This window comes from Erinaceus europaeus, chromosome 12, assembly GCF_950295315.1.
Source record: "Erinaceus europaeus chromosome 12, mEriEur2.1, whole genome shotgun sequence".
NCBI lineage: Eukaryota > Metazoa > Chordata > Mammalia > Eulipotyphla > Erinaceidae > Erinaceus > Erinaceus europaeus.
In genome coordinates, this window is record NC_080173.1 from 4,670,775 (window position 1) to 4,688,702 (window position 17,928).

A 17,928-nucleotide genomic window follows, 5' to 3' on the forward strand; every position below is an offset into this window, starting at 1 on the left:
GAGAAGAGGAGAGGAGAGAAACAAAGGGAAGAAAGAAAGGGAAAGGGAGGGGAGGGGAGAGTGGAGTCCTGGCCCTGAGCAGAAGAGCAGAGAGGAGGCATGCCCTGGGCCCTTCAGTGCCGGCACGTCACCAGCTGACATCAGAAGCGGTGCCATGCAATTGTGATGTTACCAGTCCCTCCTTACTTCTGCCTGAGAGGTTGTAGGGACCTCAAATAGTCTGTCCCCCGACCCAGGTCATCTTTCTGTCAGGGCAGGGAGGCTGTGCCCTCATCATTAGCACCAACAGAAGCTGAATGTAAACCTCTCCCGCAGCCTGCTCAGAAAGCTCTCATCTCTGCCTCTGGGCTCTTAATGGCAAGGCCAAAGAAATGTGGACTTCTGTGACTGTAGACATCTCGCCTCCCAAAGAAAACCAAGCCCTCAGTCTGATAGAAGAGATCCCAGAGAGAGAGCAGTCTGGTAGGGTGAGGCCCCTGAGGGACACAGGACCATCTGGCCTCAAAGAGAAGAAGGTAAGGAAGGCCAAGATAGGACTCATGTGTTCATGCCGGGGGGGGGGGTGCTAATAAAAAACAAATGTCAGGGAGTCCGGTGGTAGCACAGCGGCTTAAGTGCACGTGGCACAAAGCGCAAGGACCAGCTTAAGGATCCTGGGTTCGAGCCCCCGGCTCACACCTTCAGGGGGGGGGGGTCCCTTCACAGGTGGTGAAGCAGGTCTGCAGGTGTCTGTCTTTCTCTCCCCCTCTGTCTTCCCCTCCTCTCTCTATTTCTCTCTGTCCTATCCAACAACGATAGCATCAATAACAATAACTACAACACCAATGAAAAACAATAAGGGCAACAGAAGGGAAAATAAACAAATATAAAAAAAACAAAAAATGTCTTTCTTGGGCTGACTCAACAATATGAAAACAGCTCCTCTCCTCAAAAAGATTCATTGTAGTGTGGCAGGATAGTAAGACAAGCGGTGCTGTAGTTACTTTTCATGGGAATCATGACATGGGGATGTCTTTATCTGCTGAACACTGCTGACGGGAAAACGCCTAGGAGGGCGCTTGGGAAGAGTAGAATCAGGCAGAACTTACTGGACAAGGGACCTCGTAAACTAATAGCACTTCTTTCCCACGTTTAAAAAGAAAACTGCACCAGTACTTCAGGCCCTTTGTTTTGGGTCATTCTATTTTTCTACTACTTCTCTTATCTATTATTATCATTCACAATTAGCTTGACTTTAAACATTGTTTGGTAGCATTAAGGACATTTAAATTGATATGCAGCCATCACCACCATCCATGTCTTGAATTTGTTTACATCTAGGGAGATAGCACAATGGTTCTGCAAAGTAACTTTCATGCCTGAGGCTCCAAAGTCTCAGGTTCAAGCCAGAGCTGAGCAGGGCTCTGGTCAGTCTACCTATTTCTCTCTTATGAAAATAAATAAAATGTTAAAAAAAAAAAAAAAACGCCTGGATCTGTAACCATTATCCACCAATTCTTTTTATTTACTTATTCCCTTTTGTTGTTTTATTGTTGTAGTTATTCTTGTCGTCATCATCGTCGTTGGATAGGACAGAGAGAAATGGAGAGAGGGGGAGAGAAAGACAGACACCTGCAGACCTGCTTCACCACCTGTGAAGCGACTCCCCTGCAGGTGGGGAGCCGGGGGCTCTAACCGGGATTCTTGCACAGGTCCTTGCGTTCGCTTTGCGCCATCTGTGCTTAACCCGCTGTGCCACCGCCTGACCCCCTAAACTTCTGTTTTTGTATTGAGGACTGTGGTCTGAGTCACTTGCTTGGTGATAGGGGCAAAGTAGTGCTTCAGAGGCGCTGCCTGTCTGTGTGTGTGTGTGTGGGGGGGGGGGGGTCGCTGTTCTTTCTCTGCTGCATTGTTTCCGCAGCTTCCTTGGTGCCTGCTCACCTCTCATTCTGCTCCCTTGGCCCAGGCCTGTCCCGTGTCTGTGCCACACTGCCTTTTAACTTACCTTAACTTTCATAGTTTGTCTTTGAGAAAGAGAATATGAATTGACCAACTGGTGCTATTCTTTCTCTAAACTGTGTTGCCAATGGCATTTCTTTACTTGGAGTCAGTATAATGAGCTCCATGCAAAATCCTGCTAGGACTTACAAAACAAGAAAGGGAATCTGTCTCTCAATTTGGAGAGAATTGAAACCTTAATGACATTGAGTCTTTCGATCGACGAACATAGAGAACATCTAGCCCTGTGACTAGGTTTTGAAAATTTTTTTTAATCTTCAGTGTTTATGTTTCTCAGTATATGAATGTTTCATTTCATTTTGTTTTATGTAAGTGTCTTTCATATTATTCACTTCAACTAAACATTAGAATATGTACTAATATGCGTTATGATTGGATTTTTTTATATTGATTCTCTGGACCTCTCTGCAGGTATTAGTTCTAATATCGCTTTTATAGCCTTTGAGCCTTCTTTTTAACATAATCAAACAAGTAGTTATTTATAGCTTTCCCCATCCGTGACTAATTTTGTCTAATGAAGCAGCATATATGAACATATTTTATTATTTCTCACAGCAGTGCACTTTATCAGTAGACTGATGGTTTTTATTTTGTTGTTTAATTAATTTGTCTGTTTTGTACCACCGCAGAATCAGCTCTGGCTTATGGTGGTGCTGGTTTTGAACTTCGGTCTTTCGGTACTTCAGGCATGGAAGTCTTTTTGCACAACCATTATGCTATCTCCCTAGCCCTAGATTGGTGAATTTTGGAAAATGATTTCTCAAAATAAACCTAACATGAAGGACCAAATGTCACCTCCACCAAGCAGAAAGATAACTTAGAACATAGAGAAGCAAAAACAAGGAATTTTTCAGTTTATGTTTTTGTAGCCTATGGCATGAATATGCTTCTTAAAAGAAGTAATATGCTCAAATACATGACAGTTATTTAAATACCTCAGGTTTCTTTACTGACACCAAGATTATCATGGGTGCTGGGTGCCAGCTCAGGAGTCCACTGCTCCCAGCAGCTATTTATTTTTCTTTTTTTGATAGGACAGAGAGAAATTGAGAGGGCAGGGTGACACAGTGGGAGAGGGAAAGACAGACACCTGCAGACCTGCTTCACCACTTGCGAAGGGCACCCTCCCCTGCAGGTGGGGAGGGTCCGGTGACCTGTGTGCCACTGCCCAGTCCCTGAATACCTCTCCTCAAGCTACAGGTTAGCCTTCATCTGCATGCTCTAATCAATGAAAAAGACCATAATGACTCACGAATATCTCATTGAGTCAGTAGCCTTTACTACTTAAATATCACAAAATGTTTGCATAGACACTAGAGGAATCAAACCTGCAGTACATTACTTCTATACTGCTACTAAAAAGTTGGGGGAGTCGGGCGGTAGCGCAGCGGGTTAAGTGCAGGTGGCGCAAAGCGCAAGGACCAGCATAAGGATCCTGGTTCAAGCCCCCGGCTCCCCAATTGCAGGGGAGTCGCTTCACAGGCGGTGAAGCAGGTCTGTAGGTGTCTTTCTCTCCCCCTCTCTGTCTTTCCCTCCTCTCTCCATTTCTCTCTGTCCTATCCAACAACTGCATCATCAACAACAACAACAGTAACAACTACAACAACAATAAAAAACCAACAAGGACAACAAAAGGGAAAATAAATAAATATTTAAAAAGTTGGTTAAAAATCGTGATAAGGGAGTCCGGCGGTAGTGCAGCAGGTTAAGCGCAGGTGGCGCAAAGTGCAAGGACCAGTGTAAGGATCCTGGTTCGAGCCCCTGCCTCCCCACCTGCAGGGGAGTCACTTCACAGGTGGTGAAGCAGGTCTGCAGGTGTCTGTCCTTCTCTCCCCCTCTCTGTCTTCCCCTCCTCTCTCCATTTCTCTCTGTCCTATCCCACAACAATGACATCAATAACAAGAACAACAATAATACCTGCAACAATAAAACAACAAAGGCACCAAAAGGGAATAAATAAATATTATTTTTTAAAAATCCTGATAAGTTATTCTCAGCGAATGAATGGCCTTTTCTTAGAGGAGCTAAGCCCTTGTACACATGTGACCTCACCTCTCCCAGGCCACATTTTTACTGAGAGGGAGAGAGGAAGCGGGGGACTTGTAGCACTGGAGCTTCCTGCCGTTCCTGAGCATTGACCCTGTGCTTGAACCTGGGCTCTGTGAACGACAGTGCGCACTGCCAGGTGAGCTATTCCTTCGTGCCCTGGAGTGACCTTTTTTTCTTTTCTTTTTGTATGATTGGATGGAGACAGTCAGAAATCAAGAGGAAGGTGGGAGAGAGAGAAAGAGAGACACCTGCAGCACTGCTTCACCACTCACAAAGCTTTCCCCCTGCAGGCTGGGCCTAGGGGCTTGAACTCGAGTCCTCCTTGCACATTGTAAAGTGTACTCTCAAGCAGGTGCGCCACCACCTGGTCCCCTAGAATGACCTTTGCATAAGACAATATTACTTTTTTTTTTTGTAGCGATTCAGTATCGATTTACAAAATTACATGTCAACAGGGGTATAATTGCACACCATTCCCACCACCAGAGTGGGAATGAATCCCAAGTTCCTCCACGGTGAACCACCGAAGTCCTCTCAAGGTTGCAGACGTGGGCGAGCCATCACCTCTGCAGCTACCTGTCTACATCTGTACATAACTGCCCCCCTTTTTCTTCCAGATCCAGTCCTCTCCCCCCCCCACCCCCCAAGCCACTCATGAACCTATCACTTCATCCAAATATCTCTTTTCCTTTTTGTCCTCTTTCTCTGGGACCTGAAGTTCAGAGCCCTCTTATCCTCTTCCTCCTATCATTTCTCTCCCACTGGGAGTATACATCAAAACTGTTTTGGGGGTACAGAGAGTAGGAGTTTTGGCTTCTGTAGTCGCTTCTCCACTGGGTGTGGGCATTGACAGGTGGACCCGTACCCCCAGCCCGTTTCTGTTTTTCCCTAGTGGGGTAGGACTCTGGAGAGGTGAGGTTTCAGGGAGCACCGGTGAGGTTGTCTGCCCAGGGAAGTCAGGGTGGAATCATGGTAGTAGCCTCTGCAGCTTGGTGTCTGGAAGGGGGCAGGACATAAAGTGAGACCAAGTGGCTAATGAACAGAGAAGACGGGATAGGGATCTTAGGGTGGAAGAACGCTGGGAAGCCCATTTCAGGCATGATTCTAGGGGCTCACGACTGTGGTAGTTTTTGCTTGAGTTTGATAGCTGGCATGAAATTGGGTAAAACCATTGTCTGAGAAGATGGTGCCATAGTGGAGCAAAGGGCGAGAGAGAGATGGATTAGGGCGGAGAGTAGCTCCCATTCTTGAAACTATCCTGTGGATAGAATTAGCTATTTACCACCAGCCACCTGACCCAGGGCATGCATGCATATATAAATATTTAGCACAAGAACCTGTGCAACCTCTGAATCCCTATGGGTCTGAGCTCACAGCTCATGGTCACAGCTGGGAACAGTGCAGGCCGCACTCATTGCAGGACCAGCCTTCTTGGACTGGCAGGGAGGGATTACCCCAGCCTCCCTTCAGAGACTGGGGCCGTCCCTACCATAGCTTCTCTATGGTGAGGGCAAGGTCCTGAGAGGGCCCTCAAGAAGGTTTGTGATGACATTCCTGGTGGAAGTGACCGGTGGTGGTGCAGAGAGGGATCCAGTAGAGGTCTAGACCTATCATATTTGTGTGGGAAGCCAAGGATTCTCTGACTAGAGCCCCAGATGATGAGGTGGTGAGATAGTGACCCAAAGCGTCGTTATTCAGTGAGCCTGTCTCTTGCCCTTGTCCTCTCTTATCTGAGGGCTTTCGAATTTGTCCCAGCTGTTTAAGCACTGAATGTTATTTGTTCAGCCCAGCCAGAATTCATTTTCTGGGACCTCTCTTCTTTGGGCCTTTCTGTTAAATAGCTAAGCTAATTTGGTCTAAGTTTAATCAATTAGAGAATTTATTGTGCCTTCTTTAGGCACTTCAACTAGATTAGGTCTAAGTCTAATCATTAAGGGCTAAGACGATATTACTTAGATGAGTTTTCTTTCATTCTTTCTTTGTAGTATTAGAACCCCCTAATTTTAAAGGAAACTACTTCTGTTTTAAATTATCTCCCGTATCTTAAATTATATTCCCTTTAAACTATTTTAGTTATGTCAGTGGGTTCATTAAATTATTAAGGCATATTTTAAACTTTGTTCTGATTCACAGCCAAACACATTCATATGCAAATATATCTGATAAACAGGCCCCTGCAATTACTAGTACACACACATAAATCCAACTTTAGTGATGACAGAGACTCTCATTGCACTTGTGGCTAAGATGCCAGTTAATCAGCCAAGGGTAGAACATTATATCATGATTTTTACATTTTGTAGATTACAAATTATTATCAAAGAAAAGCTACATTTTTAAGTATGTGCAGATGTGAATTTGGCTAATAGAAACTCCTTGACATTCAGCCTTTGTATTTTCTTGGCAAAGAAAATAGCCACTTGCTTCCTCTGCATGAATTTAACAAGTCAGGAGAAGTCCTCGGAAGACTCTTAAGGAAGCTACCCTGGGACCTAGGAAATATCTCATAAAAAATCGGTACCTTTTGCACGTGTGGCAGATGATTTTGTTATTGCGCATCTCACATTCAACCGAATGAGTAATTTTAAGATTGTTCAAATGAGCACTTAAAGATTTTTTTATTTGTATTTATAAAAAGGAAACACGGACAAAACCATAGGATAAGAGGGGCACAACTCCACAGAATTCCCACCACCAGAACTCCATATCCCATCCCCTCCCCTGATAGCTTTCCTATTCTTTATCCCTCTGCGAGTATGGACCAGGGTCTCTATGAGATGCAGAGGGTGAAAGGTCTGGCTTTTTTTTTTTTTAACATTTATTTATTTTCCCTTTTTGTTGCCCTTGTTGTTTTTTGGTTGTAGTTATTGTTGTTAATGTCATTGTTGTTGGATAGGACAGAGAGAAATGGAGAGAGGAGGGGAAGACAGAGGGGGAGAGAAAGACAGACACCTGCAGACCTGCTTCACTGCCTGTGAAGCCACTCCTCTGCAGGTGGGGAGCTCGAACCAGAATCCTTATGCTGGTCCTTGGGCTTTGCGCTAAACCCACTGCGCTACTGTCGAACTCCCAGGTCTGGCATTTGTAATTGTTTCCCCACTGAACATGGGCATTGACAGGTGGATCCACACCCCCAGCCTATCTCTGTCTTTCCCTAGTGGGGCAGGGCTCTGGGGAAGCGGGGCTCCAGGACACATTGATGGGGTCGTCTGCCCAGGGAAGTCCGGTTAGCATCATGTGAGCATTTAAAGATTTATAATTAAGCTATGCATTTGCAATCTGATAATAAATTACAGTTTGTTCAATCCAGACCTCTTTTTAACACTGCTTTTTCACATATTTATTTATTATTGAATAGAGACAGAAGGAAATTGAAATGGGAGGTGGAAAGAGAGAGAAGGAAAGAGACAGAAAGATACCAGCTGCCCTGCCTCACCACTTGTGAAGTTTTCTCCCTGCAGATGGGGTCCAGGGCCTTGAACCTGGGTCCTCGCACACTGTAATGTGTGCTCAACCAGGTGTGCCACCACCTAGCCCCTAGACTTCTTTTATTAAATAGGATAAAAAATCTCACACAATTTAGAGACTTCTTAAGAACCAGATGCTGTAAGATTTGCCACACTTAGGGTCTAGCTAGTTGTCTGTTTAGTCTTGTGTTTGATGTCTAACAGCACAATGATGGAATGAGTGAACTGGACTTTAAACCTCTAGCATTGTTGTCAGTAGTGTACAGCTAATAAGCACAGAGGACAGTGCTCGCTACAAAGAGCGGCGGGTCGGGTAGATAGCATAATAGTTACCTAAAGGCCCAGCTTCAGTTCCCCACACCACCATAAGCCAGAGCCGAGCAGTGCTCTGGGGAAAAATAAAGAAATAACTTTGTCAGTGTTTTCGATCATAATGAGAAATGAAACGATATGTAACTTCATAATATAAAAAATCATACATAGTGCAGTTCTAGATTAGATTAGGGTGCAGTGCTGTGAAACCTGAGGTATGAAGCAGTGCTAGCATGTTTGATGGAGAAGGTGGTCCTTGAAGTATAGTATTAAAATTGGCACAGATACACAATAGGAGGGTGAGATTCTGCTTTGGCTGTGGATAAGGTGTGCTGACATTTTAGGGAGACTGAAAGTGTACTCCTAATCTAACAATAGTCTTGTAGGACAACATTCTCTCAATAACGGTAAACGAACAAACAGATTGGTACTAGATATGAAAAACTTTAAGTCAGTCCAAGGAATATTTAAAATGGGATGCTATGGGGGCCAGGCGGTAGCGCAGCAGGTTAAGCACACGTGGCACAAAGCGCAAGGACCAGCATAAGGATCCCGGTTCGAGCCCCCGGGCTCCCCACCTGCAGGGGAGTCGCTTCACAGGCGGTGAAGCAGGTCTGCAGGTGTCGTGTCTTTCTCTCCCCCTCTGTCTTCCCCTCCTGTCTCCATTTCTGTCTGTCCTATCTAACAACAAGAACAACACCACCAACAACAATGGGAAAAAAAAATGGGACACTGTGAGCTAGATCAAACTGGGGGAATTAATAGCAGTTGATGAGAAAAATGCCACTATGAAAAGGCTGAAGATGATATTTCACAACTTTATTTGCAGTTACTGGAGACTTTGTGACTAGTAAAGAGCATCCTTCACTCCGCTTTCTGCAAGCCTCCTAGAAGCAGGACCTTAGCACTTGGCGCAGCACTTCCTGTCCACGTTGCAGACAGCGCCGACCTCGTGCGCTGTCTGCAACGTGACCAGCGTGCCCGTGTTCCCACTCCCTTCCTGTCCTTCCAGGATCTCGGCTGCATTTAGCCGTCCTGGTTTTTAAGTCTCTTTTCATCAAGGACACTTCCTCGGGTTTCCTTACACGTGATGACCTTGACACTTTCTGAAGAGCAGGAGTTATTTTATAAAATGTTTTTCACGTTGGGCCGGTCTTCTGTTTTCCCGTGATTAGACAGGCCAGGCATTTGGGGTGAGAATAACACAGGAAGCGCTATTTGTGGAAGTATCTTTTTCATGTGCTGGAGGCATTAACACTGGTCACTTGACTCAAGTGTATCTCCCAAGTTTCTCTACAGGAAGTTTCTTGGTTTGAAGTTGTAAAATGCGTGAAATGTTCTGAGATGCTTTGAGACTATACGGTTACCCTGTGTCATCTTGGGCTTTTGTCCAATTATTTTACCTTACATTAGTGAGACTTGCCTGTAGCAATTATTATTTTTAACTTATTTTTACTTATTTATTTATTTGTTTGCCTCCAAGTTTCTTTGAAATTATGGCATTTTCTTGGTTTAGTTTATGCTGGAGATGTGCAAATTCTTATTTTGATTTTTTTTTTAAATACTGTCACAGAAGAAAGACACAAAGTCAAGAGTGACTATTTATTTATTTTGCTGCCTGGGTCTCACAGGTGGTTTTGTGCCCAACTATTTCACTGCTCCCAGTGAACTTTTTCCCCATAGTGTGAGAGGGCAAAGGGGAGAGGAGAAACACCCCAGCACTGTGCCACCACTTGTGAAACTTGCCCCTTGCTTGGTGCTCCCATGTGGTGACAGTGACGGGGGGGGGGGGCATAGAGCTAGGTCCTGGTACACAGCAGCATGTGCCATTTCTCTCACTGAACTGACCCCTTCCAGTTCCATCCAAGATATGGAAAAAGAGAAGACCCCATCCATCATTCCCTACAGCCGAGTAGCGAGCCACAGTGTCCGTGTACCATCATTTTCCCAAGCACCCATCTGTTGTTGGACATCTGAGTTGCTTCCATGTCTGTGTACACCTCTCTGTGCACAGACTTCTCTGGGTGGGTGTTTCTGTGTACTGGGAGCTGCCAGATCACAGGGTAGGTACATTCCTCGTGTGTTAAGTAACTTCCAGAGTGTTTTTCACAGGGCTTGAGTCAATTCACATCTCCGTTAGAGACTGTGCCAGTGTGTTAACAGCTGTCCTGCAAATCATTATCCCCCCCCCCCAAATAAAATGAAACAAACTAAACCATGTGCATTCTACCAGGGGAGCAATTCCCTGACCGCCAAACGTGACTTATTCTTTTTTGTTTCTTTTTCTCATTTTACTGTGGGGCTAATGGCTGACAGGACAGTTGTTGGCACGTGGGTACAGCATCTCATCTCCCCATGATAGGCGTCTGTAAAAGGCTCTCACCTTCACCATGGGTCCCCTTTCGCAGTCATCCACCAGAAGCCAGCTGCCACCCCACAGCCGCCTCCCGGCCCTCCTTCCCCAGAGTCCTCTGCTCTTGTACAGTGAGCAAATCCAGTGCAGACTTGACTTTGTGTTTCTCCTGTTCTGTCCTGGTTTCTTGAGGTCCACCTGTGCACGAGGGCATCTGATACTCATCCTTCTTCTCGTGGCACATCACATTTACCATAATTCCTTCAAGCTCTGCATGTAACTGCAGACTCTTGTTAAGTGAGAAGTCAGTTCTAAGAGTCCCCAATAGAAAAAAAAAATAGAATCAGGCCAGAAACAAGGTTTTCTTTTTTTCAGTTTTGCTACTTGGGGCAGGTTGGGGGGCGAGCATGCACCTCCTAGGGGAGTCCTCCAGTCTCGCTCTGTGTTCCGAGGAACACCTCAAGGTCATCCCGAGGAGAACCAGGTCCAGCACAGTAAAACTCTCATCCAACTTTGCATCCATAAACGTTAAGACTTTTGAAAAGTCATTAGTTCAAATTCCCAGAATTAAAGTCCTTAGAGAAAAACACACAAGGTGTTCTTATGAAGAGGACAGTAGGCAGCGTGGCTGACATCATCCGCGGTAGGTTCATAGAATGGGACATCATTACAGCGTATTTTCTTAGACTGGCAGTGCACTAGGTGTCATTTTACCTTAACGTTCCTAAAAGTAGGAAACAATCTGAGCTCTACAGTTCTTTGAGAACTGATAAACTGTTGTGGAAATTATTTTGAGATCAGACAAATTAGTGACCAGGTAATATTTAACCAAATTTTAACAAATTGGACAGATTAGCCAGTTTTAACAAAAATTGATGAACCACTCTGGGAAACCTGGAGTCATCTGTCTAGTCAACATTCCCGTCTCTGTTTTTAAGATGACTCTCTCCTTTTTGTGTGTGTGTGGGGGGTGAGCAATTCTAAAACAAATGTTGATTGCTGCTGTTCAAATACCACTATGCTAGACAGCCAAAATCTTATATTAGTAGCATTTTCTCTTGAGTAGAAATCATTTAGTCTCCAACCATTTAAAGAGGATTAAATAGGAATATCCTGAATTAATCTTGTTATAAAATAGTCTGACAGTGTTAACCTTGAGGAGAAAGCTAATAGATTGTGATTTGCCAACTATTTGCCTCATGTGTAGTAATTAGAGACTTTTATTGGCTTTAGTTTTTGCTTCTGATAATAATTTTATCTACCACAACTGAATACTGAAAAAAATATGGAGAAGTAATAAGAATGTGTACATTTATTGGCTTAGATAGTTACTATAAAATTCCTATTTCTCATATTTATTTATTTATTGGATAGAGACAACCAGAAATTGAGATGGAAGGGGGACACAGAGAGGAAGAAAGACAGAGAGACACCTGCAGCCCTGCTTCCCCACTTGTGAAGCTTTCCCCCTGCAGGTGGGGACCGGGGGCTCGAACCTGGGTCCTTGTCCTTATGCACTGTGACATGTGCGCTCAACCAGGTGCGCCACCCCCCCCATTTCTACAGGACTAAAAATATTTCTAATTTTGATATTATCTTAGTTCATGATGTTTGACATGAAATAAAGACACTGCTTTAAAAAGAAGAAAGAAGAAAACCCATTTTTTCTTTTACCTGAAGTATGTAAATTATATTTGTAATTTATAACAGTTTTGAGTGAAGGAAAAACAATCACATAATTACTTCTCTAATTGTTTATCATGTTAGTGCCTGAGTTTCTGGACTGCTTTTAAATTGTCACACCCGTTCAGTTCAGTTGAACTTTACACTCAATCATGTGTTATTTAACTGCAATTTGAGGTAGACAGTGTTCAGTATAGGAAATACAAAAGAAAAAATGGGTTATTGATCTGGAAATAAAGGATGAAAAGAGATTTTAACATAATAGCTTTTAAAATTACAAATTAGTTTCATTCCCCATGAAGTGTAGTTGAGAATAAAATAGTGCCAACTTATTTTCAGCTCAAATTAGATACAGAGCGGACCCCAGGATAAGTGAAGTATACTTGGCAGTCTGCAGAATACCTGTGTTTTCTGCATGTAAATTTAAATCATAAAAATCAATAGTATTTAAAATGGTAATGAAAATATGAGATGCTTAGAAGACTTAGTATATATGTAAGATCTGTGTGCTGGGGACTCTGAAATATCGGTGACGTGAACTGAAGAAGTCCTAAGTAAGTGGAAAATAAATGACAATTTAATGAATCAGAAAAGTCAACAGTCAGAATATCTTTCCTCCTACGTCGATGCTTAGATCACCAGTTTCTGTGTTGGAACTGAAAAGCAGATTCTGAATCTCACTGAACCATGCAAAGCATTGCCAAATCAATTCTGCAAAAGAACAGAGTCAGAGAATTTACACTTCCTGACTTCATGACTCTGAAACTACATTTGTCAAGAAGTTGTGGGGCTCGGGGTGGCGAGATAGCTCATCTCTGGGGTGCCTGCTTTGCCTGTGTGCAACCCAGGTTCAAGCCTAGTCTCCACTGCACTGGGAGAATTCCTCTTCTCAGGCAGGGGGAGATAGCATAATGGTTATGCAAAGAGACTCTCATGCCTGAGGCTCCACAGTACCAGGTTCAAATCCCACCCCCCCTCCGCATCTCTGTGTCATAAGTCAAAGCTGAGCAGTGCTCTGGTTTGAAAAATGAATTCCTGGGGAGCCGGTGGTAGCGCAGCGGGTTAAACGCAGGTGGGCAGGTGGCACAAAGCACAAGGATCCCAGTTTAAGCCCCCATCTCCCCACCTGCAGGGAAGTCTCATCACAGGCGGTGAAGCAGGTCTGCAGGTGTCTATCTTTCTCTCCCCCTCTCTGTCTTCTCCTCTTCTCTCTGTTTCTCTCTGTCCTACCCAACAACGACATTATCAACAACAACAACAATAATAACTACAACGACAAGGGCAACAAAAGGGAATAAATAAATATTTTTTGAAAAATGAATTCCTCTTTTTTTGCCTGTGTTTACCATGTCTGTCTGTCTGTCTGTCTGTCTGTCTGTCTCTCTCTCTGAAAAGAGAGAATGGAATCACCAGTGTTAACATAAAAGCAACCAGCCAAACAACCAAACAGAATCCCACTCTGTCCTCTGTTGGTATGGCTACTGTCTTTGTGGACTATGAGCTTCTCATCTCTTTTATATGAGAGGTGGCGCCTTGAATACATAAAGATACTCTGTTTGCAAAAAAGTGCTTGATCTGTTAGCTATGTTCCTTTGTTTCCCTTAAAAAGTTTTGTATCGGGAAAATGTCCTTCAAGTCTGTTTTGGGTCCGGAGATTCTCCCCCCAAACAGGAGTCAGTCACCTCAGTGCAGTCACTTCCCTCCGCCTCCCTCCACCCCAGGGCACTGGGCCTCAGCCCGGACCACCTGCCCCTCGGTGGCCCCAGTCGTCATCCCGCTCACTTCTGCCCCAGCTGTTTCATCAGGAAATGCAAGATCTTTCAAACCCCATTGCTCTAGTTAGCAGTTTGTTTCTCCCCTGGATGTGGGTGTTGCCAGCAGAGAAGCCATCACAGAAGCCAGACCTTCCACCTTCTGGTCCCCATAATGACCCTGGGTCCAGGCTCCCCGAGGGATAAAGAATAGGGAACCTCCCCATGGAGGGGCTGGGATATGGAACTCTGGTGGTGGGAACTGTATGGAATTGTACCCCTCTCATCCCACAGTCTTGTCGATCATTATTAAATCACTAATAAGTAAAAAATAATGTTTGCATTGTGGGCTGGGGAGACAGTATAGTGGTTCTGCTAAAAGACTCTCATGCCTGAGGCTCTGAGACCTCAGACTCACTCTCCAGCACCTCAGTAAACCAGAGCTGGTCAGTGCTCTGGTCTGTGTCTCTCCCTCTCTTTCTTTTCTTCCTCCTCCTCCTTCTTCTTCTTCTTCTTCTTTTTTTTTTTTTGCCTCCAGGGTTATTGCTGGGGCTCAGTGCCAGCACTGTGCATTCACTGCTTCTGGAGACCATTTTACCCCTCTTATTGCCCTTTTTTTTTAATAGTTGTTGTGGTTATTGTTATTGTTGTTATTGATGTCATTATTGTTAGGACAGAGAGAAATGGAGAGAGGAGGGGAAGACAGAGAGAGGGAGAGAAAGACAGACACCTGCAGACCTGCTTCACCGCTTGTAAAGCTGCTTCCCTGCAGGTGGGGAGCCGGGGGCTCAAACCGGGATCCTTGCGCCGGTCCTTGCACTTTGCACCATGTGCACTTAACCCCCAGCCTTACCACCCGGCTCCCTCTCTCTCTCCCTTTCTCTGTGTGTCTCTCTCATTAACATAAAGTAAATAAAAATATTTTAAAGTTTGCAATGTCATTGTTGACCTGTCCCCGCGGTTGGGGACTCGGGCTGGAAAATGGCCACACATAGCTGGTGAGGAAAGCGGAGCATCTAATCTCTGTAGTGGAGGGTGGTGAGGCTTGGTGGAGAGTGAGCTTTGATAACTAACACCTGTCTTGCAGAGACGTGAAACTGTACTCCTGCGATAATAGCCCTCTTCCATGTCGGCGTTTTCTCAGTGAAGTGATTAAAAAACAAAGCCACAAGGGTCTGCTTTGCAGTAGAGCAAGACAGATGTTGCTGCCTCACCATGCAGTCTGTTTTGTCACTATCCTAAAGCAAGTTAACTCTCTTTTCTATTTTTCTTAAACATCAAACAACATACTCTGTTTTACATTTCCTGTGCTCCTGTAAATTCTTAAATATAATTTATGTTCGTTAACATAACTTATAAACAATATACAATATGTTTCAGTATAATAATAATAATAATAATAAGACATCTACTATGTGCCTGGCATGTTGACTTTGCCATGCTACCTACGTCAATTCTCAGAACTGAAGACAGAAACGTAGAAGAGTCGGAGATACTGAGGCTCAGAGGAAGTAAGCAACTCGCTCAGAGCGACACTGCTACAAATCGCAGAACTAAGGTTCTCAGCCCGGTGCATCTTTCTCCCAGACGCATGCCGGACGGTGTATGTTTCCCATGCCTGCGTCCAAGGAGTTCAGTCAAGTCTCGGAGCAAGGACAGAAAAGCTCTTGCTTCGCAAAGTAATTGGAGGGGTGGGGGGTGTAATTGAATTTGTTGATCAATTTGTATATTTACTGTCACTGCACATCCCCATCTAGACTCCGATCCGGCTTCCTAACCCCTCACCACCTCCACCTTTCATTTGCCAAGGCTCCTTTCTTGTATTTCTTACTCTGCTTTGATTGGTTCCTTGACAGTTTGGAAGCTGATGTGGTCCAGGGAGGGTAGTGCAGTGGCTAGAGCTTTAGACTTAAAAGCATGAGTTCCTGACTTCAATCCTGGCATCGCAAGTGTCTCAGTGGTACTTTGGTCTTCTTTCTCCCTTGTGTTAATAAGTAGATATTTGGCGGGGGGGGGGGGGGGTTGCGGTGGGAGGAGGGGGTTGGTGCCTGACTGATCTGTCAACCCTTTTTAAAAGCTGTTTGATCATTCTGGTCTTTAGTCAGAATCCATTTGGCTTGGTGGAATCCTCTTAATGTACCTTTTTTTCTGAAATTATTGGTCCAGATCTCTGGATGAACCCTGGACTACGCCCTGGCGTTTCTGTGTAGGGTGACCTGAAGTGTGACTTTCTGGTCACCTGGGTCCTGTGGTGTTGAGGAGATGTTCAAATTCACGTACTGGGGTTCTGCTGTATGTTCTCACTGCCCTAAGGATATCCATTCTCATATCAGCAATTTTGTTCAGCAGTAATTTTAGGAAAGTTTTGTCGGGTTTTCCTTTCAATCTTTAAAATGTCAAAACCTAAACTTTTACTATGTATAAATCCTAAAGGTATTCTGCAGTTTTATGTTTTCATATTTTTAAAAGCCTTAGTTCTCTTTTTAAAATTCCCACTGACATCTACAGAAGCGTCTGCCCATTTAAATAGCAGTGCTTGAAAGTCACTTTGACTTTTTGAAAGCTGCCAGATTGTCTTATCATTGTCTTTGAGAGATTAGGGATGCCTATATGAAAGGTGGCCTTTTTTCTAAATAAAACTAAAGTTTATTGTTCTGTTGGAATATTTCATTTTAATCTGAATGGTTTCTGGTGGAGATAATATATAACAGGGACCAAAAATAGTTCAGTCAAAACCCTTCAATTATAAATGGGCTGACAAAAAAGTAAAAATAAACTACATAAATAAGTGGGCTGCCAGTCATTTGGTGGTGTCTTGTCAGCTGCATTAGACCGCTACTTCTGATTGATGTGCAAGAATTTTCTCTGGACTCAGGGTCTGCGGTGGACCAATGAAATATAAAACAGTTCTGTTCCTTCCGTCGTTGTAAATAGTCTACAAGGAAGCCATTTTTGTAAGTCAATATCTTGGAAAGTAAGAAAATAAAAAAAGAAAGAAAGATATTTTTCCATAATAAAAAGTACTCTTTTTTTAAAAAAAAAAAATATATATATATATATTTATGTATACCCTTTTGTTGCCCTTGTTTTATTATTGTAGTTATTGTTGTTGTTATTAATGTCATTGTTGTTGGATAGGACAGAGAAAAATGGGGAGAAGAAGGAAAGACAGAGAGGGGGAGAGAAAGACAGACACCTGCAGACCTGCTTCATCGCTTGTGAAGTGACTCCCCTGCAGGTGGGGAGCTGGGGGCTCAAACCGGGACCCTTGTGCCAGTCGTTGCGCTTTGTGCCACGTGTGTGCTTACTGGCTGCACTTCCGCCCGACTCCCAATAAAAAGTGCTCTTAACAACTGTTGTTGGATTGACTGTCATTGCAAAGTAGCATGAAAACTACTACTGGGATGACAGCAGGAATGTTTTGACATGCATTCCAGTAGTTAACTGTCATTTCAACTTTGAATTATAGGTCAGGTTATAAAGATAACATAGGGGAGTCGGGCGTAGCTCAGCGGGTTAAGCGCAGGTGGCGCAAAGCACAAAGATCGGCATAAGGATCCCGGTTCCAGCCCCCGGCTCCCCACCTGCAGGGGAGTCGCTTCACAGGTGGTGAAGCAGGTCCGCAGGTGTCTGTCTTTCTCTCCCCCTCTCTGTCTTCCCCTCCTCTCTCCATTTCTCTCTGTCCTATCCAACAACGATGACATCAATAACAACAACAATGATAAACAACAAGGGCAACGAAAGGGAAAATAAATAAATAAATAAATGTAAAAAAAAAAAAAGAAAGATAACACAGAGGTAGTGCTGAGAACTTGTGCTCACGGGTTTCAAGGTCCAGTCCTTGACATCATCAGCATCCAAGGGAGAATGCTGATCTGTCAAGAAAAAGGAAAAGAAGGAGGGGGAGGGGAGAGAAAGGTGGAGGAAGAGAGGGAGAATTTTCCCTAGAATTGTAGACCAAAAAATGAGGCATTTTATTATTATTGTAAAACATGCATGACTCTTCACTTAGCTTTTGGTTCTAAATAGGCAATTGATAAGATTAAGAAGAGCCCAACTTTTAAAGCATAAATTAATACTTTTCTTAAGAAATGTGTATAATGCTTCAACTGTATGTATCTCTTTCATTAAGCCTTACTTTCAGTGTTGTAGCTTGTATGTGATCAGAGTGGTAAAGGAAGGGCAGAGCACGTCCTAACCCAAATAACTGTTGCCTGTAGCCAAATGACAGTATCTGGAGTAACTCACTGAGGAATCTTTATAATCCACCAGATTCTCAGTTACCTGAGCTCATGCCAGCTCCTCACGGTTAGGA

General features: G+C 43.9%; 1 protein-coding gene across 2 annotated transcripts in view; it reads left to right on the forward strand.

Annotated features, from left to right (window-relative positions):
• CEP112 (centrosomal protein 112) overlaps positions 1 to 17,928 on the forward strand; it is a 416,214-nt gene that overhangs the window by 242,773 nt on the left and 155,513 nt on the right. Inside the window, exon 1 of one of the 2 annotated variants that reach the window (XM_060202614.1) lies at positions 302 to 515. The exons of the other annotated variant lie outside the window; for it this stretch is intronic. Within the exon in view, the coding sequence (XP_060058597.1) occupies positions 372 to 515 (144 nt within the window). The 5' untranslated portion in view covers positions 302 to 371. Of the gene's footprint in view, positions 1 to 301; positions 516 to 17,928 lie in introns of those variants that run through there. 2 annotated transcript variants of the gene reach the window in all.